This window comes from Salvia splendens, chromosome 11 (genome assembly GCF_004379255.2).
Source record: "Salvia splendens isolate huo1 chromosome 11, SspV2, whole genome shotgun sequence".
In the NCBI taxonomy this organism is placed as follows: Eukaryota; Viridiplantae; Streptophyta; class Magnoliopsida; order Lamiales; family Lamiaceae; genus Salvia; species Salvia splendens.
The window spans coordinates 32,947,261-32,970,201 of NC_056042.1; the positions used below are offsets into that span (position 1 = coordinate 32,947,261).

At 34.9% G+C, this 22,941-nt stretch overlaps 4 protein-coding genes across 4 annotated transcripts; 2 read left to right on the plus strand and 2 right to left on the minus strand.

The window, feature by feature from the left end:
• Positions 1-564: 564 nt before the first annotated feature.
• On the minus strand, positions 565-1,577 carry LOC121754025. Its single transcript, XM_042149352.1, has 2 exons — positions 924-1,577; positions 565-838 (listed from the first exon to the last, which is right to left on the minus strand). The coding sequence occupies exon 1, from the start codon at positions 1,544-1,546 to the stop codon at positions 1,082-1,084; it is 465 nt and encodes a 154-aa protein (XP_042005286.1). The 5' UTR covers positions 1,547-1,577; the 3' UTR covers positions 565-838; positions 924-1,081.
• Positions 1,558-3,200, minus strand: LOC121754835. Its single transcript, XM_042150129.1, has 4 exons — positions 2,995-3,200; positions 2,109-2,912; positions 1,878-2,026; positions 1,558-1,758 (listed from the first exon to the last, which is right to left on the minus strand). Exons 1-4 carry the CDS (start codon positions 3,170-3,172, stop codon positions 1,558-1,560), a joined length of 1,332 nt encoding a protein of 443 aa, XP_042006063.1. The 5' UTR covers positions 3,173-3,200.
• A 2,861-nt stretch (positions 3,201-6,061) lies between these two features.
• Positions 6,062-6,724, plus strand: LOC121754836 (agamous-like MADS-box protein AGL62). The gene is made up of 2 exons (XM_042150131.1): positions 6,062-6,288; positions 6,415-6,724. The coding sequence occupies exons 1-2, from the start codon at positions 6,062-6,064 to the stop codon at positions 6,722-6,724; spliced, it is 537 nt and encodes a 178-aa protein (XP_042006065.1).
• Positions 6,725-8,423: 1,699 nt separating this feature from the next.
• LOC121754837 (keratin, type I cytoskeletal 9-like) lies at positions 8,424-15,748 on the plus strand. Its single transcript, XM_042150132.1, has 3 exons — positions 8,424-8,571; positions 14,711-15,011; positions 15,112-15,748. The coding sequence occupies exons 1-3, from the start codon at positions 8,424-8,426 to the stop codon at positions 15,746-15,748; spliced, it is 1,086 nt and encodes a 361-aa protein (XP_042006066.1).
• Positions 15,749-22,941: the final 7,193 nt, after the last annotated feature.

Consider the following 22,941-nt stretch of genomic DNA (forward strand, 5'->3'; position numbering starts at 1 on the left):
ATTATTAATTAATCACTTATCACTTAATTAATAAATGTTTGCTTAATTTATCCAGATTCACAAATTTTTTTACTGTAACATATTATTTCCGATTTAGAATGACAAATTTTTGGAAATAAATGACTTTTGTAATTAGTAATGTTCCAAAATTAATTTAGTCTAGATATCAAATGATATTTTTAGAAATATGATGATACTACAATCAGAAGAATATTGCAAGGAATATAAAGTAATTTACATCATACTATATGGAACTCTTGTTTTCTTTTATTGGAAAGTACTAGTACTTGTCTGATGTTTCTACCAAGCAAAGAAAGATACTTCCTCCTCCCATAAAAAAGGGATTCAGGGGATGCATAAATTCTAGTGTGAAGTTGTCCTCCCATAAAAAAAGGGATTCAGGGGATGCATAAATTCTAGTGTGAAGTTGGTAAATAGAAGAGATATAAACAAAGGCTGATTAGAGAGTGAGAACGAAACCCACCTCATAACAGAGAAAAAACTTGCCAAAAATAGAAGTAAATCAATTTTGTGGAACGGATTAAAATAGAAAAAGAAGATTACTTTTATGAAACATACGGAATAATATAAATGTAGCCAACTTGAAAATAGTAGACTTAGACTATATGGTCTAATTCACAGTACAAAGGCATTACTTTGAAACTAGACTATTTCTGTTTTCACATCAGAGATGTGTTGCACAACACTGCTACTTCTCTACAATTCTATTTATACTTCTACTTGTATTTCTACTTCTAATGCAGAACACTTAGGTGACCTTCTTCCTAATCCGGCTGGATCGCCTAACCGGAGTCATTATCTCCTCCTCTCCATAGCCCTGCATACATCAAAACCACTTTAGTTTTTCATTTTTCATAACAACAATGAATGAAGATAGAAGAATAACGTTTTGTGACACTCACATTAGCCTTGGGGGGAATCCTCTCATAAGTGGTGAAGCTTCCATAAGAAGGCGACCCCGAGGATGAAGCCAACGATTCCCTCTTCGAATACCTTCTAGCCTTCCTCTCCGAGCTCACTACTTCGCCTCCTCCACCACTCCTCTCATGATAGCTGCTGCTCATTTCCGTTTGCCAACTCTCTGAATAATATTCCTCCTCTTGCTCCATAGCCTCAGTGTTGCTGCTTTTAGCAACCCCTTCATCCCGTTGTTGCTCTCAACTGGCACGACTTGCTCCACTTGCACAACGTTAGGTGAGGAGCCGGGAAACCTCTTGTACACTAAGACCGCAACTCCAACCACACCTGCCAACAAAAAAGTAATTGCCAACGCTATAACACTTGATTCCATCTCAACATTATCAGAAGCTACAACGTTGATGTCAACTTGTGATTTCTCCATTTCCATTTCAGCTTCCACTTCAGTTTCTTGATTTTGAGGATCAGCAGATGATTGATCCATGTCTGTATGAATCTGGATATTTTGCATAGATTCAGATTCCATGTGAGCAGAATCAGGAGAAGTTTCTATTGCAGTTTCCACATCAGTTTCTTGATTGAGAGAAACAGGAGCTGATTGATCCATCACTGTTTGAATCACAGTATCAGAAGCAGTTTCTGCATGGTTTCATCAATTTCCTTCTCAGTGTAATCATCCCAGTCAGCTGATTGATCCATCTCTTCAAATGCATCAATTTCAGCTTCAAGATCAATCTCCTCATCTGCATAGGCTTCATCTTCCATTTCACTGTCCAAATCCTCTTCAACGCTCTCCACTTGTTTCAGAAAATATGCCTCCTTCCAAGCATTCTCTTGCAGAATCAGACAGGTTCATGAACTGCACGGGAGCTTGTTTCTCGCCTTCAACCAGCTCGTTAGCTAGCTTGAACACTAGAGCGGCAGAAACTAGCCGCTACACAGCCTAGACTCGACCTTGCAGAGGCAACAACAGCTCTTGATTGCTCGTACAAGCTGCTACTACTCAAATCAGACAAGCTCAGGTCCTTAATGAACAACAACGACTCATCAAATGAAGGAGTGCTCGTCACAGAAACCGACGCACCAGCTGCTACCAACAATACAAGAACCATAGTGAAAAAACACTTCAATCTAGCCACCCTCCTCGGCTTCTTCCCATCACTCCCAACCAATTCCTCCTTCAGATTTCATCAGCTGGAGCTGTACGAACCGGCAATGCCAGAGAAGGCAGCTCAGATTCATGATCAATTGCCTTCTTCCCATCACTCCCAACAAGTTCCTCCTCCAAGATTTGATCAGCTGGAGATGTAACAATCGGCAATACCAAAGAAGGCGAGTCTGAGACATGGTCAACAGCTTCCATCTCTCTTCATTCAATCCAACCACCATATCAGCTGAGGCCTCATCAGAGTCTGAGAGCCCACGGACAAACATCTCTGCCATTAGGCTATATTCAAATTCATCCGAATCCATCCCCTTTTCCTTGTTCAAGAGCATCTCAACTATGGGATTTGGCTTGTAACGAATAAACTGAGGCCTCGGAGACAAGTAGTTGGTTTTCGGATCATAAGGCGGGAGACACGGATCAACATCAATGGGAGACTGAACAACCTTCGACTCCACTCCCACACCATCAGAATCAGTAATCACTGATTCATCCGAAAAAGTCACCTTCTTGCAAGGCTTCGAAACCGGATGAGTCTCAACAACAGAAGCTGACATATTCTCATTAGAGAAAAACATGGCCTTTCCATCTGAGAACGAGATGGAGGTCCGAACAGGCTCGTTCCTATCCACCAAAACCTTCTTCCTCGGCGAAGGAGTGAACTTCGAGGCCGCAGAAATCGTGGGCGCGATGAAATTCTTGCAACCCTTCGCCGGAGATTGCAATTTCGAAGCTTTCAAAATGCAGTCTTTTTCACCATTCTCTTTCTCTTCGCAATCTCTATCCACACATCTTCTTCCCCCAAATTCTGCCAAAAGCAATCGAAATCACTCAAGTTTGAATCTTGAATCAAGAATCAAGAATCAAGAATGTGTGAGAGAAATGAATACCTGAAGGGCTATTAGCAGGTGTGAACGGATCGAGGCGTCTCTGATTAATGAGAGGCGAGGGTTTGTTGGTAGCAGTGAAGCTTCTGCGAATTGTTGAATTGGTTTCGGGGTTTCTTGGATTTGGATTAATGGGTTTGGAAGAGAGTGGAGAGAGGGAACTGTTGGAATGAGCCGCCATTGATGAGAGCGATTTTTTTGTTTTTAGAGAGAAGCGAAAGCTGAGAATATGGATATTGATTGATGAGGATTTATTTTCTGGGTTTAATTAGATATGATTTGAAGGAGATTGAGAGTAATTTCGATTTGAAGGAGATGGTGTAACGGCTAGTGCTTGAAAGGGCAATGTTAATTCAAATGAATTGATGATTTGACCGTTACGGGAGGAAGAAAATGGTGAGCAATATTTTTTTTGGCTTATTTGTTTTGTGGTGAGATTGTTATGAAATTTAATGTGTTTCAATATTATTTAAATATTATTGCATGAAATACACAAACTTTCAATATTTAAAATTAAATACATTGATTGAAATCGTGGTGTAAATGATCTTACATTAACATGCATGTGTGCGCAGATTTTAAAAATGTAATAAATAAGTGGTTGAAAAAGTTAGTGAAATATGAAGTCTATACTGTTTATACTACCTATGTCTGTCATTAGAAGTATGTGTCCCACTTTTATATATTAGTTCTAAATGAAATGTGAGTTGAATGAATTAGTAGAATGTAGACCCTATTAACATTTATGGTAAAAGTGAACCGTGACTCCTATTCGCGGACAGACTAAAATGAGAAAACGGGACTCCTATGTCGCGGATTGAGAGAGTATTAGTTTTATAATAGAATGTGAGTGAAGTGAGTTAATATAATATGAGACCTACTAACTATTTATGGTAAAAGTGAAATGTGACTCTTATTATGTGACAAACTAAAATTACAAAATGTGATTTTTATTGTGGGGGAGGGAGTACAAAGTAAAGTGAAACTATATTACTCCCTCCGTCCCACAATAATTGTCACTCTTTTTCATTTCGGTCCGTCTCACAAATTGTCATACTTCATTTTTACATTAAATGGTAAGTAGGTCCCACATTCCACTAATTTCACTTTACTCACATTTTATTATAAATTAATATAAAAAGTAGGTCCCACATTCCACAAACTTTCCAACCAACTTTTCTTTACATTTCTTAAAACTCGTGCCCATAATAAGAGTAACAATTATTGTGGGACGAAGAGAGTATAATACTAGTATTTGGTATATGGCATAAGTTTTCCATGTGGTTTGGCTCAAGAGTTTATTACTTAGATATGATTTGCACTATAAAATGCAATGTTTCATAATCGAAGTAAATACATCGATATTCGCATCCATTATACTACAATATAATGTATTTCAAAACAGGAGGCTCAAGTAAGTAGAGTACGTGAAATTACATACAAGATAATGTATTTCAAAAGAGAAGGTTCAAGTAGAGTACAAGAAATTACATGTGAAGTTGTCAATATTTTTGAAAAGCTACTCATGTACGAAAATTTTATCAAGATCCAACTTTTGCTTGAATTGACTTGAATTGAAAAATTTAGTTTAAGAAGGGGTTTTGAAAAAAATGAACTCAATTTTTATGAAGATATTTTGTGGTAAAAATATCTTGAGATCATGTAATACTATTATCTAGATATTGTATATTAAAATATCTAATTGTTCATAATAAAATATTTGTAAATAGAATATTAATGAAAATAGTAGAGAATTCTAAAACATCTATAAATATCTAATTGTTCATAATAAAAGAGAAATAAGTCAATTTAGTTGGTCTTAAAAATATATTGCTTTGTTAAAAAGAGAAATAAGCCAATTTAATAAAATTACGCATTTAAATTAAATTGCATAAAATATTGCTTTTCAAAATTTTGAGCTCGAAGCTTATATAGTTCACTTACATTTAAAATGCACTCTCTTGATCACTACCTACCTATGCACATGTGGCATTTTACATCAATGGTGTAGATCAAATCTATCGGTCCAAGGGTTGACCGACGCGAGACTTAAGACCCACCAATAATTCTTTTAGAATTTTTATATATATAAATTATTAAATTTATAAGTAGTTTATATGAATCGTAGTGCAAAGACTTAAGACCCATCAATACTGTACACCAAGTTTATCAGTCCATGGGTTTACCAACCCCGGGCTTGGGACCCCACCAATTAATTCTTTTAGAATTTCTCTATTTATAAAATAATTAACTTTTTTAGTAGTTAGCGTGAATTATTGTACATAGCCATATGCAATTAAATCAAAACACATAGCATTTTAAAATTTTAAACTTATAAAGTTCGCTTACGTTAATAAATGTCCTGTCTCGACCCATGCTTGCATATGCACATGTGGCATTCTCGATCAATAATGTAGATCAAGTCTATCATTATAAGGGTTTGACCGATCTAGGGCTAAAGACCAACCAATTAAGTCTTTTAGAATTGTTATATATATATAAGTACTAATTTCGTATGTAGTTTATGCGGATCATAGTGCAAAGGCTTATGCAATTAAATTGAATTGCGTAAAATTTAGCTTTTCAATATTTTGAGCTCAAAACTTTTAGGGGTCGGCTTACATTAATAAATGTCCTTCCTGACCGCAACTTGCCTATGCACACGCGGCATTGATATCAATGATGTGCACGTTAACATTCTTATATCTCACCTATTAATTAATTCGCGATCAAAATATTTCGACAAGAATCGCATTTTAAATAATGCAACTCAAATCTGTTAGCCTAAATTTTTCCCTTTTTAGTCATGTATCACAATTAAGAACGAGCTAGTACTTCAAGGTAAAGAGTATCTAATCTTTACAACAAAAATTGTACTAGTAGCACCTTTTATTTATGATTATAATAAAATTATTTCAAATTTCATTTTAAATGTGTCCGCGACAAGAGTTCCCATTTTTTATGTAAAGAAAATACTGATAATGTGTCTTTAATTTATCGGGACATCGATTTATAATTATAACAAAGAATCCCCAATTGTGATTTTCCAATAGTTGAAGAACTTTGATAAATGTTTACTATTTCACGAAACGAGCTAAAATTAATTACTACATTTCACCTGTCTTATATACCCAAAAGGTTTCTCTATTCCTATCATGGATTCAGCAAGAACAGTTACTTCAAGAAGGCGAGCGAGCTCAGCACGCTGTGCGGCGCCGAGTGCGCCATCGTGGTCTTCTCCCCGGGCAACAAGCCCCACTGCTTCGGCCACCCCAGCGTCCAAGCTGTCACCAACAGGTTCTTCTTCTGACATAAATAAAATTATTAAATAGTGAAAAAGCGCGCGAAATAATAATATTTCTTAATTCATCATATGGTTTTCATGCATAAAATTAAATAAATAAATAAATATATTTGTATTAGGTTCCTCCAAGCTAGCGGCGGATTGCCTCCGCCGCCAGCTGGAGTCAGTGCAGCGGAGAGGATGATCAGGGCCCACAGCGAAGCGGTCATGTACGAGCAGAACCAGCATCTGGTGAACACGGAGGCGGAGGTGGAGCGGATGAAGCAGCGGAGGAGGGAGATCGACGGCCTAGTCCCGATGCAGATGGGCGACCTCAACTTGGAGCAGCTCGGCCTGCTGTGGAATACGGCGTTGATGATCAACGGCGAGTTCGAAGCCGCCAAGCAGATGAGTGGCGCTTCTTCGTCGGCGCCGCCGATTGGGGGATAATGGTATGAGGGGCTACAACTATGTAGATCCCTCTGCCGTTGTTCCTTATGACGGCGCCACTACCCGGCGGTGGCGGACGTTGGCGCCGCTGCTGACGAGGCTAATTATGGAGGATTTCCTGACAATTTCGGCCACCCTGGGTATTAGGGGGACGCCGATCTCGACCGCTTCCATCTCCATCGCTACCAACTTCAATCCACACCACAGAGTTTAAAATATTCCATCATAATAAAGTAATTAAAATCTCTACAGTTAGAACATTGAATAAAGTTATTGTTTTGCTTAATGTGACTTATTGTCTTTAATTTATGTAAATTAGAGTCCTTTGTAGTTGTGTTGTGTAGACAAAATAGAACTAATTCACCGCTAATATAAGCTCTTTGCTTACATGCAAGCTAAACGAAAATATGATGAATTTATGACTAAACAAATAAAATGACTTATGCAATTAAATCAAATTACGGAAAATATTGCTTTTCAAAAATTTTGAGCTCGAAACTTTTATGGTACGGCTTACATTAATAAATGTCCTCTCTTGTCCGCAACCGACCTATGCACACGCGGCATTGCTAATCAATGATGTACGGATTTGGATCCTCTGCTCTGCTAAAATGACTTATCAATTAAATCAAATTACGGAAAATATAGCTTTTCAAAAATTTGAGCTCGAAACTTTTCGGGTACGGCTTACATTAATAAATGTCCTCTCCGTCCGCAACCTGCCTATGCACACGCTACATTGCTAATCAATGATGTATGGATTTGGATCCCCTGCTCTGCTAAAATGACTTATCAATTAAATCAAATTACGGAAAATATAGCTTTTCAAAAATTTGAGCACGAAACTTTTCGGGTACGGCTTACATTAATAAATGTCCTCTCCGTCCGCAACCTGCCTATGCACACGCTACATTGCTAATCAATGATGTACGGAATTGGATCCCCTGCTAGAGAGAGAAGCACAATAGTCGATGTTGTCTCTCATACTCTATTATTTTATAAAAAATGAAATTAATATTTTAATATATTTGTGATTAAAATAGTGGGATGTGAGAAACAACATCCACTAATGTGCTTCTCTCCAAAGCAGGGGATCCAAACACATGATGTACACGTTAACATTTTTAAATCTCACCTCTTAATTGATTCGCGATCATGATATTCACATGAGAATCTTACATTTCAATGGAACCTATTATTGGTAGTAACTTTAGTCATGTATTCTTTAATCATAAGAACGAACTAGTACTGCACGTTAAAAAAAGTAACTAATCTTTACAACAAAATTGAACTTTTTATTTATGATTAAATATTTCAAATTTCATTTTAGATGTGTCCGCGTCAAGAATTCCCATTTTTTATGTTATGAAAATATTGATCATGTTTCTTTATTGTGACATCTATACAATTATACTACTAATAAAAAATCATTTACTGTTATTTTCCCAATAGTTGAAGAACTTTGATTAATGGTTACTATTTCAACAAAACCACCTAAAATTAATTACATTTCACCTGTCCAAAAGATATCCATCTTCCTCTATGGATTCTCTACGTGACAAAATCAACAAGAACAATTACTCAATTTGATAATGAAGTAAAAGCAATTTCTAAATCATACATCACTCTCGATTATAAATAACAAATCAACCTTGTCATTTTATACAATAAAACAAATATTATTCAATCAGTTTTCACAATGAATGCACCTGATGAAGGCAACGGCCAGGCAATGCATCCCAATAACGGGCAACAGAGGCAGGGCAACGGGAAAGGAAAGACAGTAACGCTGAATATCGTGAAGGAGACCGGCATTCGCCAAATCACCTTCACAAAGCGCGAGGCAGGCATCTTCAAGAATGGCTGATTCAATATAATTATGTGGTTGAGTGAATGTTAAATGTGTTTCCAAACTAATAAAAATTTGAATATGAAGATTCGAATAAAGGTATTATGAACTTTACAATTTTGTTGACTGACTTTTATAGTTATGGGATATATCAAAATTTGATCAAAATTCCAGCCATTTGCATAAATAGAAAACAAAATCACTGTAAGAAACATTACATATATTATGGTTCACTTGAGCTCCAAAACAATGATTTACTATTAATTAATTAACTTTCAATAACCACAACCAAGACACAAACTCGCCTGAAAATCAAAATCTACACTATAAGTAACCAATATTTCGAAATTAACTCTAAAAGCATTTCCATGGTTTTTCTGATTTGTTTTGGGTTATGGGGGTTTGCTAGTCTCACTAGTGTATAAAAGATATGATGTGGTTCTTGGTTTATTACTTTTTCTATGTATTTTTGATAATTTTGTGTTTCATGGTTACTTATGAATTATTCGGATCTAATTTGAGGTCTATTAGAAGTAGAAAGCGCTCGGGTGGCAGAAAAAATATTGCAATACGCTCGATAATGATAAACCTATCTGTTTATATATCTTGAATCGACAATTGATTAGATATTTTAGTTATATTGTTTAGTTATTCGGATCTAGTTCGTGGCCTATTAGAATTCGGAGGCACTCTAGTGGCATAAAACGAGTATGTTTTATAATGATCGAGTTGTATTGTTTGGATCTAGTTCGTGGCCTATATATATTGGAAGTAAAAGATATACTCTAGTAGGATTTTCATGAACATGAAAAAAATGTAATTCGTCTCGGAAATTAGATATGATGCGAAACGGATCGTGTTCAATATTGTGAAGTTTTGCGTCTCAGGATTGTAGGAATCTGATAACTACATGCAAAAATATGTTTGATAATATTTGAGATGTTTATCGAGTATTTTTTGCATAAGTAATGTAGATGCGAGAAATTCCTACTGCTTTGTGACTGGTTTACTATCATTTTTATTAATACATAGTATAGTTTTGCTTGTATGCAATAGTATAGTTTTGCTTGTATGCAATAAAAACAATGAATACATATTGAAATTTCATCTATAAATGCATGAGTCAATTTCATCTATAAAGGCGGACGAGGGGGAAGGGGAAAGTAGTTTTTTAAAATTTTGAGCTCCAAACTTATAATGTTCGCTTATATCAATAAATGACATCCTTCAACCCGTACCTTCCTATGCACACGCGTCATTGTACAACAATAATGTACACCAAATCTATCTGTTCAAGGGTTGTCCAAGGCTTGACCGACTTGAGACCCCACCAATTAATTCTTTTAGAATTTCTATATATATAAATTATTAAGTTTTTTTAGTAGTTAGTGTGAGTCGTAGTATAAAGGCATATGCAATTAAATCGAATCACATAAAATATAGCTTTTCAAAATTTCAAGCTCGAAACTTATAAAGTCCGCTTACATTAATAAATATCATCCCTCGACCCGTACATGCCTATGCACACGTGGCATTCTCAACCAGTGATGTAGATCAGTTCTATCAATCTAACGATTGACCGACCTAGGGCTTAAGACCCACCAGTTAATTGTTTAGAATTTTTATATTTATGAAATAATTACTGTGTACATAGTTTATGTGGATCATACTGCAAAGGCTTATGTAAATAAAACGAATTACGGAAAATATAGCTTTTCGGAATTCTGAGCTCGAAACTTTTAGGGTTCGGCTTACATTAAATAACGTCCTCTCCGTCCGCAACCTGCATATGCCCACGCAGCATTACTACATCAATGATGTACACGTTAACATTCTTATGTCACACCTCTTAATTAATTCGCGATCAATATATTCTAATAAGAATCATTCTTTAAATAAGGCTACTCACCATTAAATATGAGTCATGATTTATTTTATCCAAAGGGCAACTTTTGGCTTAACTTATTCTTCAAGAATCTTTTAGTCTAATTATTTTTCTTTTCTAAAGACTAACTAACTCACAAATAAATTTTTTCTTAATCCTAGAAATGTTATCATATTTTCAATTGAACCTATTATTGTTTGTGACTTTAGTCATGTATTCATTAATTAAGAACGAACTAGTACTTCACGTTAAAATGTAACTAATCTTTACAACAAAAGTTATATATATATTTTTATATTTTATTATAATAAAATAATATTTCAATTTTCATATTAGATGTGTCCGCGAGAATTCCCATTTTTTATGTAAAGAATATATTGATAATGTGTGTTTACTGTGACATCTATACAATTATACAACTAATAAAGAATCCTTAATTGTGATTTTCCCAATAGTTGAAGAACTTTGATTAATGGTTACTCTTTAAACGAAACGACCGAAAATTAATTACATTTCACCTGTCCAAAAGATATCTATCATCCTCTGTGGATTCTCTACGTGACCATATATGCAAGAACAATTACTCAATTTGATAATGAAGTAAAAGCAATTTCTATATCAACAGTTAAAACCCCAACAGTTAATTCATTAGAATTTTTATATATATTAATTATCATTTTTTTTAGTAGTTTATGCAAATTGTTGTGCAAAGGCTTATGCAATTAAATCGAATATCATGAATTATACTCCCTACGTCCCTTAAATTTTGTCACATTTTTCATTTCCTTCCGTCCCACAAAATATGTCAAATTTCACTTTTTACCATTTTTTTGTAGTGTACCACATATACCACCAACTCATTCCAATTCACATTTTATTATAAAACTAATATATAAAAGTAGGATCCACTCTCCACTAACTTTTTCAACTCACTTCCCATTACATTTCTTAAAACTCGTGCCCAGTCAAAGTGTGATAAAATTTAAGGCACAAAGAGAATTGTATTTTTTTTTTTTTGAATTTTGAGCTTGAAACTTATACTGTTCACTTACATTAGTAAATGTAATCCCTCAACGGCTCAACCCCTATCTTTCTATGTACATGTACATCATCAAATCTAGTCAGTCCATGGGTTGACCGACCCGGGGCTTGAGACCCTACCAATTATTAAAATCCTTTAGAATTTCTATATATAATTATTTACTTGTTTAGTGTTTTAGTACTCCCTCCGTCCCATGTTACTTGAAGCGTTTCTTTTCGTTACGAGATTTAAGAAAGTTGTGTTTAATGAATTAAATAAAGTAAAATAAAGTAAAAGAGAGAATAAAGTAAGAGAGAGATGAGAGAAAGTAAAGTAAAAGAATGAATAAAGTAGGTGTAATTAAATGTTTTATTTTTAGCCAAAAAGAGAAATGACTCAAGTAACTTGGGACAACCCAAAAATGAATACGACTCAAGTAATTTGGAACAGAGGGAATAGTTAGTGTGAATCGATAATATTCTCCCTAAGCAGTTTGACATGGGCGACAAACTGAACAACTTGCATGAGCGACAAACAAAACATAACTAAAAAAGGAACATCCCCAACAAATGACTCATAATTAAAACATGCACACAATTAAAACTATTCTAAATCTGGACTTCAAATATAAACCAATTGCTGCAAGCATCCAACACACGCAATGTAGAACAAAAAATTTTAAACTACGACAATCTTGCAAAGGTTCACAAAACTCAAGAGGTTCAAAACCTAAACGACATTCAACAAAAGTATGATTATATCTAAGAGATTAAACTAGAAATATCCAAAAGATAAAATAACTAAAATACTTCAAATCACAAAAGTAAAAGGCAAAATGGAAATGTAAATGTAAATTATTTGTCGCTCCAAAGAGCGGCAAGAAGTTAGATAATGGACGACAGGCGCTTTGTTTTCCCCCTCCTACAAAGGCTTCAAGTATGAGTGAAAACCAAGTGGAATGAGAGCTCATTTCTTTGTAATAAGTCCTTCTATTTATAGGGCGACTTGACTTTGATTCCTAGGGGTATTTTCTAGGTATCTTGACATTTGTACCCTCTCCCTTCTAGAATCTTGCATTGCCTTCTTGCAGTCAAATTCGAAATGCATCATTCTGACAAGCATTTCTATCCCTTTTCTGCACACTAAGTAACTCATTTGCGCATATTATATGTTAAAGTACTATCAATTTGACCAGTAATCAATGCATGAAACACATCATATCAAAAGACATGTGCAATTAAATAGAATATCATGAAAAAATGTCCTCTCTCGACCCCTACCTGCCTATGCACACGTAGCATTCTGTAAATCAAATCTATAAGTCCAAGGGTTGACCGACCTCGGCAAGACCCACCAATTAATTCTTTAAAATATTTATATTCAAAAAATTATTAGCTTTATACATTGCTTATATGGATCATAGTACAAAGGCATATGCAATTAAATCGAATTATGAAAATATAGCATTTCAAAATTTTGAGCTCGAAACAATTAGGGCACGCCTTACATTAATAAATGTCATCCCCGGCCGCAACGTGCCTATGCACACGAGGCATTCAACATTAAAGATGTACAACAAATTTTTCGGTCCAAGGGTTGACCAATCGTGCTTAAGATCCAACCAATTAATTATTTATAATTTCTATATTATTAATTTTTAACTTTTTTAGTAGTTTATGTAACTCTTTGTGCATAGGTTTATGCAATTAAATCGAATCTCATAAAATATAACTTTGTTAAATTTTGAGCTCGAAACTTATATGTTCGCATACATTTATAAATGTCATCCCTCAACTCCTATCTTCCTATGCACACGCGTCATTCTACATCAATAAGGTACTCCCTCCGTTCCTTGTTAATAAAGACATTTCTTTTCGGCACGGAGTTTAAGAATAGTGTGTTAAAATGATGGTGAAAAAAGTAAGAGAGAATAAAGTAAAAGAGAGAATATTACTTTTGCCAAAACTAGAAATAACTCTATTAACTTGAACCTTTCCAAACTAGAAAAATGACTCTATTAACATAGAACAGAGGGAGTACATCAAATCTGGAGTACATCAAATCTATCGGTCCACGGGTTGACCAACCTCAGGTTTGAGACGCCACCATTAAATCTTTTAGAATTTCTATTTTTATAAAATTATTATCTTCTTTTAGTAGTTAGTGTGAATCGTTGTGCAATTAAATCGAATCACATAAAATATAGCTTTTTTAAAATATAAAGTTAGTTAAATTAATAAATGTCCGCTCTCGACCACTACATGCCTATGCACACTTGGCATTCTCGATCAGCGATGAAGATCAAATCTATCTGTCCAAGGGTTGACTTGACCTATGTCTTACGAACCATCAATTAATTCTTTAGAATTTTTATATTTATAAAAATTATTAGCTTTATACGTATTGTACGTGGATTATAGTAGAAAGACTTAAACAATTAAATCGGATAACGGAAAATGTAGCTTTTCAAAATTTTGAGCTCAAACTTTTAGAATTCGGACATTAATAAATGTCCTTCCCGACCGCAACTTACCTATACACACGCGGCATTGCTACATCAATGATGTACACGTTAACATTCTTACATCTCATCTATTAATTAATTCGCAATCAAGATATTTCGACGAGAAACGCTCTTTAAATAAGGCAACTCACAACAACAACAAATATGTGTATTTTAAAATTTTCCTTTATTAAAGGCTTGTTTACAATTGGATTTATTCTTTAACCCTAGAAAATTATCATAAACAATAATTCTCAATGAAATTTATTATTGTTCGTGACTTAGTCAGCTAGTACTTCAAATTAAAAAGTACTAACAAATCTTTACGATATAACTTGTAGTACTACTTTTTATTTATAATTACATGAAATAATATTTCAAATTTCATTTCAGATGTGAAGAATTTCCATTTTTTATGTAAAGAAAATACTGATTATGTGTGTTTATTGTGATATCTATATATAATTACAATAAAGAATCCTCTATTGTGACATCTATTTAACGACACGACGGAAAATTAATTACAATTCACCTGTCCAAAGATTTCTCGCTACCTCTCATGGATTCTCTACGTGACAAAATCAACATGAACAATTACTCAAATTAATAATGAAGTAAAACCAATTTCTAATTTATGCTTCACTCTCGATTATAAATAGCAACTCAACCTAGTCATTTTGTACCAAACACAAATACTTTCCAATCAATTATCACAATGAATGCTTCAGGTGACGGCAACAACAACTACCCGATGCATCCCCAAGGCGGCGACGAAGATGGCGACGACTACATGCTGCATCACGAGAACGAGCAGCGGAGGAAGGGCAAGGGGAGGCAGAAGATCGAGATGGCGAAGATCGAGAACGACACCAATCTCCAAGTCACCTTCTCGAAGCGCCGCGCAGGCGTCTTCAAGAAGGCGAGCGAGCTGAGCACGCTGTGCGGCGCCGAGTGCGCCCTCGTGGTCTACTCCCCGGGCGACAAGCCTCACTCCTTCGGCCACCCCAGCGTCGAAGTTGTCACCACCAGGTTCTTCTGATAATATTTCTTAATTCATCATACGATTTGTCAGTTCTGAGTTGAGTTTTCATGCATAAAATAAAATAAATAAATATTACTGTATTATTAGGTTCCTCCAAGCTGACATCGGTGGCGGGGCGCCAATCACTGAAGCCGACAGGGCGGTCATGGCCCACTACCAGGCCGCCGAACAGGAGCGCAACCGGGAGGTGGTGGCTGTGGAGATGCAGGTGGATCAGGCGAAGCAGCGGAGGAAGGAGCTTGACGGCCTGCCTCCGGTGCTTCAGTTGGAGAGCCTCAACTACCAGCAGCTCGACCAGCTGAGGAACTCGGTGCTGATGTACAAGCAGGGGGTTCAAGCCCAGTTCAGCGGTGGCGCCGGGGTTTATGGCTACGGAGGCGGCGGCGCTGCGGCGGGGTATGGACAGAATGTGCAGTATCCGCCGATGGGGTATGGTACGGCGGGCTACAACTATGGAGCTCCCTCTGCCGGCGTCGTTCCCTACAACGCCGGCATTGCTGGCGCTCAAGGCGGGGCTAATTATGGAGGATTTCCCGGCGGCGTTCAAGGCGAGGCTAATTATGGAGGATATCCCGGCAGCTCTGACGGAAACGTCGGCGGTGCTCAAGGCGGGGTTAATTATGGAGGATTTCCTGGCGGCTCGGGTGGCAACGTCGACGGTGGTCAAGGCGGGGCTAATTATGGAGGATTTTCCGGCAACTACCACCACCACCCTGGGTATTAGGGCGAGATTGCATCACCATCGCTACAAACTTCACTTCACCACAGTTTACAGTTTACAGTTTTTCAGTGAAATTCTTCACATCGCTACAGTTACTTTATTAAAATATCTATTTTACTGTTTTTAAATTATAATGTATCCACAAATTTTTAAATGAATTGAAGTTATTTGTTTGCTTAGTGTTCTTTATTTTTTTTAGTTTGTTTAAAATAGCCTTAATTCTAGTTCTTTGTGGTTACAAAGTATAGACAAAATATAAGTAATTCATTACTAATATAAGCTCTTTACTTACATGCATGCAAATTATGCGAAAATATGATGAATTTATGACTCGCCAATAACTCACTTTTTTTTCAGTTTATCCCAATGAAGATAACTTATTTCAAATTGTAAATGCAAAAAATATCTCTAACGATTCATTCTAGTTCTAGTCCCTTTATTCTTTCACTGCACAAAACAAAACCGTCAAATATTCCATGTCTAATTACCAAACATTTATTTGTAATTTAGAATATCTTTTCATAGTACTACTTGGTTTAATAAAAAAATGGCAAGGAAGAAATTTAATTCCACCTGCTTTTTATGGGGGAGTGAAATATGAATTAGGGTTGGAGGAGCACGTTAAGGCGTCGGCGACTGCAGCATAAGCGGCGGGTGGAGGCGTAGGCTTAATCAATTAAATCGAATCTCATAAAATAAAGGAGTATTTTATTTTAAAATTCGAGTTTGAAACATATATGGTTCGCTTACGTTAATAAATGTCATCTCTCAATCCCTACCTTCCTATGTACACGCGTCATTATACATTAATAATGTGCATCAAATGTATCGATCCATGAGTTGACCGCCCCCGGGGCTTGAGACCCTACCAATTAATTCTTTTACAAATCCTATATTTATAAAATACTAACTTCTTTTGGTAGTTAGTGTGAATCGTTGTACAAAGGCAAATGCAATTAAATCGAATCGAATAAATATAGTTTTTCAAACTCTTGAGCTCAAAACTTATAATGTTTGCTTACAATAATAAATGTCGGCCCCTATTTACCTATGCACACGTGGCATTTTCGATCAATGATGTAGAAAAAATTTATCAGTCCAAGGGTTGACCAACCTATGGCTTAAGACCCACCAATTAATTCATTAGAGTTTTTTAAATAAAATTATTAGCTTTATACGTAGTTATGTGCATCATAGTATGAAGGCATATGCAATTAAATCGAATTAGGAAAAAGATAGCTTTTCAAAAGTTTGAGCACGAAATTTTTAGGGTTCTTCTTACATTAATAAATGTCTTCCCGACCGCAACAAACATATGCACATGCGGCATTGCTACATCAGTGATTTACACGTTAACGTTCATGTAACTGGCCTATTAATTAATTCGCAATCAAGATATTTCGATAGGAATTGCTTTTTTAATAAGGCAACTCACGACAACGAATACATGTATTCTAAAAATTTCCTTTTTTAAAGGCTAATTCACAACTAAATTTATTCTTAACCCTAGAAATATTATCATATTTAAACAATAATTATCTATGATATTTATTAATGTTCGTGACTTTAGTCATGTATTCACAATTAAGAACGAGCTAGTACGTCAAGTTGAAAAGTAACAAATCTTTAGACAAAATTTTACTAGTACTTTTTATATTTTAATTATAATAAAATAATATATAAAATTTCATTTTTAGATGCGTCCGAACCTGCCGCGTCAAGAATTTCCATTTTTTATGTAAAGAAAATACTGATTATGTGTCTTTAATGTGACATCTAAATAAAATTATAAAAAGAATTCTCAATAGTGATTTTTGAAGAACTTTGATTAATGATTAATTATATTTCACCTGCCCAAAGATTTCTCTCTTCCTCTCATGGATTCTCTACGTGACAAAATCAGCAAGAACAGTTACTCAGATTGATAATGAAGTAAAACCAATTTCCAAATTATTCCTCACTCTCGATTATAAATAGCAAATCAAGCCTGTCATTTGCGACCAAAAACAAATACATTATTCAATCAATTATCACAATGAAGCCATCAGGTAACGGCAACAACGACCACACGATGCATCCCAGCGTCAAAGCTGTCATCAACAGGTTCTTCTTCTGATATAAATAAAATACGAAATAGTGAAAAAGCGCGCGAAATAATTTAGGAAAATAATATTTCCCTATCCATTTATGAAAATAAGTTTAAATAATAATATGCAGATTATCAGATCATAGCTAACAATTTCATGGATAAAATAAATAAATATATCTGTATCATGGCCCACAGCAAGGTGGCGGCCATGTTACAGCGCCAACAGGAGCTGGCCAACGTGGAGGCGCAGCTGGAACGGGAGAAGCAGCGGAAGAGGGAGCTCGAAGCCCTGCAGGTTCCGCTGATGCAGATGGACGACGTCACCTACGAGCAACTCGAGCAGCTGAGGAACTCGTTGATGATGTTCAAGCAAGTCATGCTCGATGGTGGTGCGTCTTCGGCGGCCGGTGTTAAGGCGTCGCCACCGTGATTACTCCACCACAGTTTACAGTGTTTCAATAAAGTTCTTCCCATCTCTACAGTTACTATATTAAAATACTCCCTATTTTACTATTGTTGAATTATCAAGTATCCACAAATTTTTAAATAAAGTTGTTTGTTTGCTTAGTGTTCCTTATTGTCTTTAATTTATGTAAATTAGTCTTAATTATAGTCTTTTGTGATTGCGAAGTATAGACAAAATATAACTAATTCACCACTAATATAAGCTCATTAGACCATCTCCAACAATACTGCAAAACTTAAAATGCAATAGAATAATACATTCAACAGTACTGTAAAACCAACCCCATGATAGGTTTTTGAAAAAAGAAATATATATCTTCTGGTTTGCACACTAAAATCTATACAAAAAAACTTTTCAGATTTTATTTTATTACATTCAGGTCCAAATAATTTTATATTTATCAACATAGGAAAAGGGAAGAAAGAGGGGAAGGGAGAGAAGTGAAAATGCACAGAAATAAAAACTTACCGGCAGCGTTCCAGCGGCTGGGAGAAAGAAGATAGAAAATAACCTAATTTATTCTATTAATATTTGGTTGGTAATTAATTAGTGGGATGGCCCGTATTAGTATATACACATTTTATTGATTAGTTAAAAAACTACACCCGTTTTTTTTTCTAAATTAACAAATAGAATTATTAATTAGTTATGCCTATTAATATTGATTAGTTATGCTTTAGTAAATTACTACATAATTTGATAGCTTTTAAATTATGAATTGGTTTATTTTAGTTTAAAAATTGACAAAAAAAATTAATTTTAAACTAATATTATGCCTAATGCCTAATATCAAACTATATAGGCTATCAAGTATAACAAACAACAGTTAAACATTAATAATTAAAACGATGCCTAATTTATATACTTGTGGTATCTTTAAATGAATTTTAATTTTGAAATTTAGTTAATTTATTTTTACTAGTGATAACTTTTGTAGTATTTTTATTGTATTTAAATTTTCTAAATTATGTAATTTTTTTGATTTAATAATAATAGATTTCATGTATTATTTTATTAATTAATAAATCTTATCATTTTATTTAATTTAATAAGGTACTGACAAGTGTCATGGGGTTAGTGTGTAATTTATATAAAATATATAGGTATGATTGAAAAGTATAAAAAGTAAGTGAGTGCAGAATATTCTTTTGAGTTTGAATTTAGTGTAATTGGTTGGATTAAAATCAATATTTAGTGTGACATTTACAATAAAATGAGTTTGAGTATATTATAATGGTTGGAGATGCTCTTACTTACTTGCAAGTTATATGAAAATATAATGAATTTATGACTCATCAATGACTCGCCTTTTTCAAAGTTTGAGCTCGGTTCGCTTACATTAATAAATGTCATCCTTCATTCCTTACCTCTCCATGTACACGTGTAATTCTACATCAATAATGTATATCAAATCTATTACATGGGTTGCCTGATCCGGGGCTTGAGACCCTACCAATTAATTCTTTTAGAATTTCTATATTTATAAAACTAATAGCTTTTTTAGTAGTTAGTGTGAGTTGTTGTACAAAGGCATATGCAATTAAATCGAGATCGCACAAAATATAGCTTTTCGAAATTTTGAGCTCGAAACCTTATAAAGTTCGCTTACATTAATAAATGTCCTCTCTCGATCCCTACCTATCTATGCACACGTGGGGCTTAAGACCCACTAATGATGTAGATCAAATCTATCAGTCCAAGGGTTGACCGACCTAGGGCTTAAGACCCACCAATTAATTCTTTAGCTTTTATATTTAGAAAATTATTGTCTTTATACGTTGTTTATGTGGATCATAGTACAAAGGCTTATGCAATTAAATCGAATTACGGAAAATATAGCTTTTCAACAAATTGAGCTCGATTTTTTAGGATTCGGCTTACATTAATAAATGTCTTCTCCGACAACTTGCCTATGGAAAAGTGGCATGGCTACATCTATGATGTACACGTTACATCTCACCTACTCCCTCCGTCCCTGAAAATTTGTCACATTTCATTTTATGCACTTGTTTTAGAAAAATGATAGTAATAAATAGCTAAAGTGGAGAGAAGGTAAAGTAAGAGAGAGAATAACATAGATGAGAGTTTTCTCTACATTATTCTCTCTCTTACTTTACCCTTTCTCCATTTAACTATTTATATTATTTTTCCAAAATGAGTGCAGAAAATTAAATGAGACAAATTTTCAGGGACAGAGGGAGTATTAATTAATTCAGGGTCAAGATTTTTCGACAAGGCTCGCTTTTTAAATAAGGCAACTCACGAGAACAAATATGCGTAATCTAAAATTTTCCTTTTTTAAAGGCTAATTCACAATTAAATTTATTCTTAGCCCTAGAAATATTGTCATATTTGAACAATACTCCATCTATCCTCCATTATGTGTCCATATTTGACTCAGCATAGGTTTGAAAATGAGTTGAAAAAGTTGATGGAATATGGATCTCACTTTTGTATATTAATTTAGTAATAAAATGTGAGCAAAATGAGTTAGTGGAATGTGGAGCCTACTTGACATTTATGATAAAAATTGAAAGTGGACTCTTAATAGGGGACAAATGAAAATGACAAAAGTGGACTGAACGGGTGATAGAGGGAGTAATTCTCAATGAAAATTTCTATTGTTTGTGACTTTCGTCATGTATTCACGATTAAGAACGAGCTAGTACTTCAAGTCAAAATGTAACTAATCTTTACGACAAAAATTGTAGTACTACTACTTTTTATTTACAATCATAATAAAACAAAATTTCAAATTTCATTTAGATGTGAAGAATTTCCGTTTTTTATGTAAAGAAAATTACTTATAATGTGTGTTTATTGTGACATCTATATTTAATTATAACAAAGAATCCTCAATAGTGATTTTTGAAGAACTTTCATTAATGATTAATTACATTTCACTTGTCTAAAGATTTCTCATTCCTCTCATGGATTCTCTACGTGACAAAATCAGCAAGAACAATTACTCAAATTGATACTGAAGTAAAATCAATTTCTAAATTATACATCACTCTCGATTATAAATAGCAAATCAACCTTGTCATTTTGTACCAAAAACAAATACTCCATAGTTACTACATTATTCAATCAATTATCACAATGAATCCATCAGGTAACGGCAACAACGGTCACACGATGCATCCCAGTGTCGAAGCTGTCATCAACAGGTTCCTCTTCTGATATAAATAAAATGCGAAATAGTGAAAAAGCGCACGAAATAGTTTAGGAAAATAATACTTTCTTTATTCATTTATGAAAATAAGTTTAAATAATAATATGCAGATTATCAGATCATAGCTAACAATTTCATGCATAAAATAAATAAATATATCTGTATCATGGCCCACAGCAAGGTGGCGGCCATGTTACAGCGCCAACAGGAGCTGGCCAACGTGGAGGCGCAGCTGGAACGGGAGAAGCAGCGGAAGAGGGAGCTCGAAGCCATGCAGGTTCCGCTGATGCAGATGGACGACGTCACCTACGAGCAACTCGAGCAGCTGAGGAACTCGTTGATGGTGTTCAAGCACGGGGCCGAAGCCAAGCTCAATGGTGGCGCGTCTTCGGCGTGATTACTCCGCCACATTTTGCAGTGTTTCAATAAACAGGTTCATCATGGCGTTTCAAGTCGGAATGGAGTTAGGTAATTCTCATTACCTTTTTGTGTCCATACTGTTATTAGGTCGGTCACCTAATTAGATTAAATCCCCTCCCGACGTGAGAAATCCGTAGATTAGGTGTTAGGAACGAAGTCCCTTTTAATACTTAATTCCTAACTCCCAAAACCTATAAGACAAAGAACGCACGTGAAACCTCAACTATCTTGATTAAAGTGTGAATTAATCTTATTTTTAGGTTAATTATTTCATTTCCCAATTAATTTAATTAGACCTAACATAGTCAAGAGGTAGCTAATCTATTTAACGAAAAATGCACAAGAAATAATTCAAACAACCACAAGAGCAAGGAAAAGGATAAATCAACCAGATAAAACCTTATAAATCGATTTAATTGCATAAACCCGATTGTTAGGTTTATGCAATTAAATCGATTTACATAAAATATAGCTTTGAAAATTTTGAGCTTGAAAGTTGTTGAGTTCGGTTTACATTAATAAATGTCTTCCCCGGCCGCATCATGTGTATGCACACGTGGCATCTCTACACCAGTGTACACGTTAACATTCTTATAGTTCACCTATTAATTAATTTGCGATCAAGATATTATGACGAGAATCGCTCTTTAAATAATCCAACTCACAGCCACATATATGTTTAGCCTAAATTTACCTTTTATAAAGGTTAATTCACAGCTAAATTTTTTCTCAACCATAGAAATTTTGTCACGTGTACTAAACAATAGTACTCCCTCCGTCCCAAGGAAGATGACCCCTTCCTTGGACGGCATGGGAATTTATGCAATTTAGTTTTGTGTGAGAAGTGGAGAGAGTAAAGTAACAGAGAGTGAATAAAATAGAGGGAAATGTGTTTTCATTTTTAGTAATGGGTCATCTTGGTTGGTTGGGACAAACTAAAAAGAACAGTGAGTCATCTTCAATGGACGGAGGGAGTAATTCTCAATGAATTATTATTGTTCGTGACTTTAATCATGTATTCACAATTAAGAACGAGCTAGTACTTC

Bases quoted from the DNA above. Each gene is read 5' to 3' on its own strand.
- LOC121754835 (XM_042150129.1), bottom strand. From the start codon at position 3,172: ATGGCGGCTCATTCCAACAGTTCCCTCTCTCCACTCTCTTCCAAACCC. The intron at 2,913-2,994 runs GTATTCATTTCT...TGCTTTTGGCAG, and splicing joins ACCTGCTAATAGCCCTTCAG to AATTTGGGGGAAGAAGATGT. The intron at 2,027-2,108 runs GTTGGGAGTGAT...TGTTGGTAGCAG, and splicing joins GAAATCTGAAGGAGGAATTG to CTGGTGCGTCGGTTTCTGTG.
- LOC121754836 (XM_042150131.1), top strand. From the start codon at position 6,062: ATGTTTACTATTTCACGAAACGAGCTAAAATTAATTACTACATTTCAC. The intron at 6,289-6,414 runs GTTCTTCTTCTG...TATTTGTATTAG, and splicing joins GTCCAAGCTGTCACCAACAG to GTTCCTCCAAGCTAGCGGCG.
- LOC121754837 (XM_042150132.1), top strand. From the start codon at position 8,424: ATGAATGCACCTGATGAAGGCAACGGCCAGGCAATGCATCCCAATAAC. The intron at 8,572-14,710 runs GCATCTTCAAGA...TGAATGCTTCAG, and splicing joins CTTCACAAAGCGCGAGGCAG to GTGACGGCAACAACAACTAC. The intron at 15,012-15,111 runs GTTCTTCTGATA...CTGTATTATTAG, and splicing joins GTCGAAGTTGTCACCACCAG to GTTCCTCCAAGCTGACATCG.
- LOC121754025 (XM_042149352.1), bottom strand. From the start codon at position 1,546: ATGGATCAATCAGCTCCTGTTTCTCTCAATCAAGAAACTGATGTGGAA.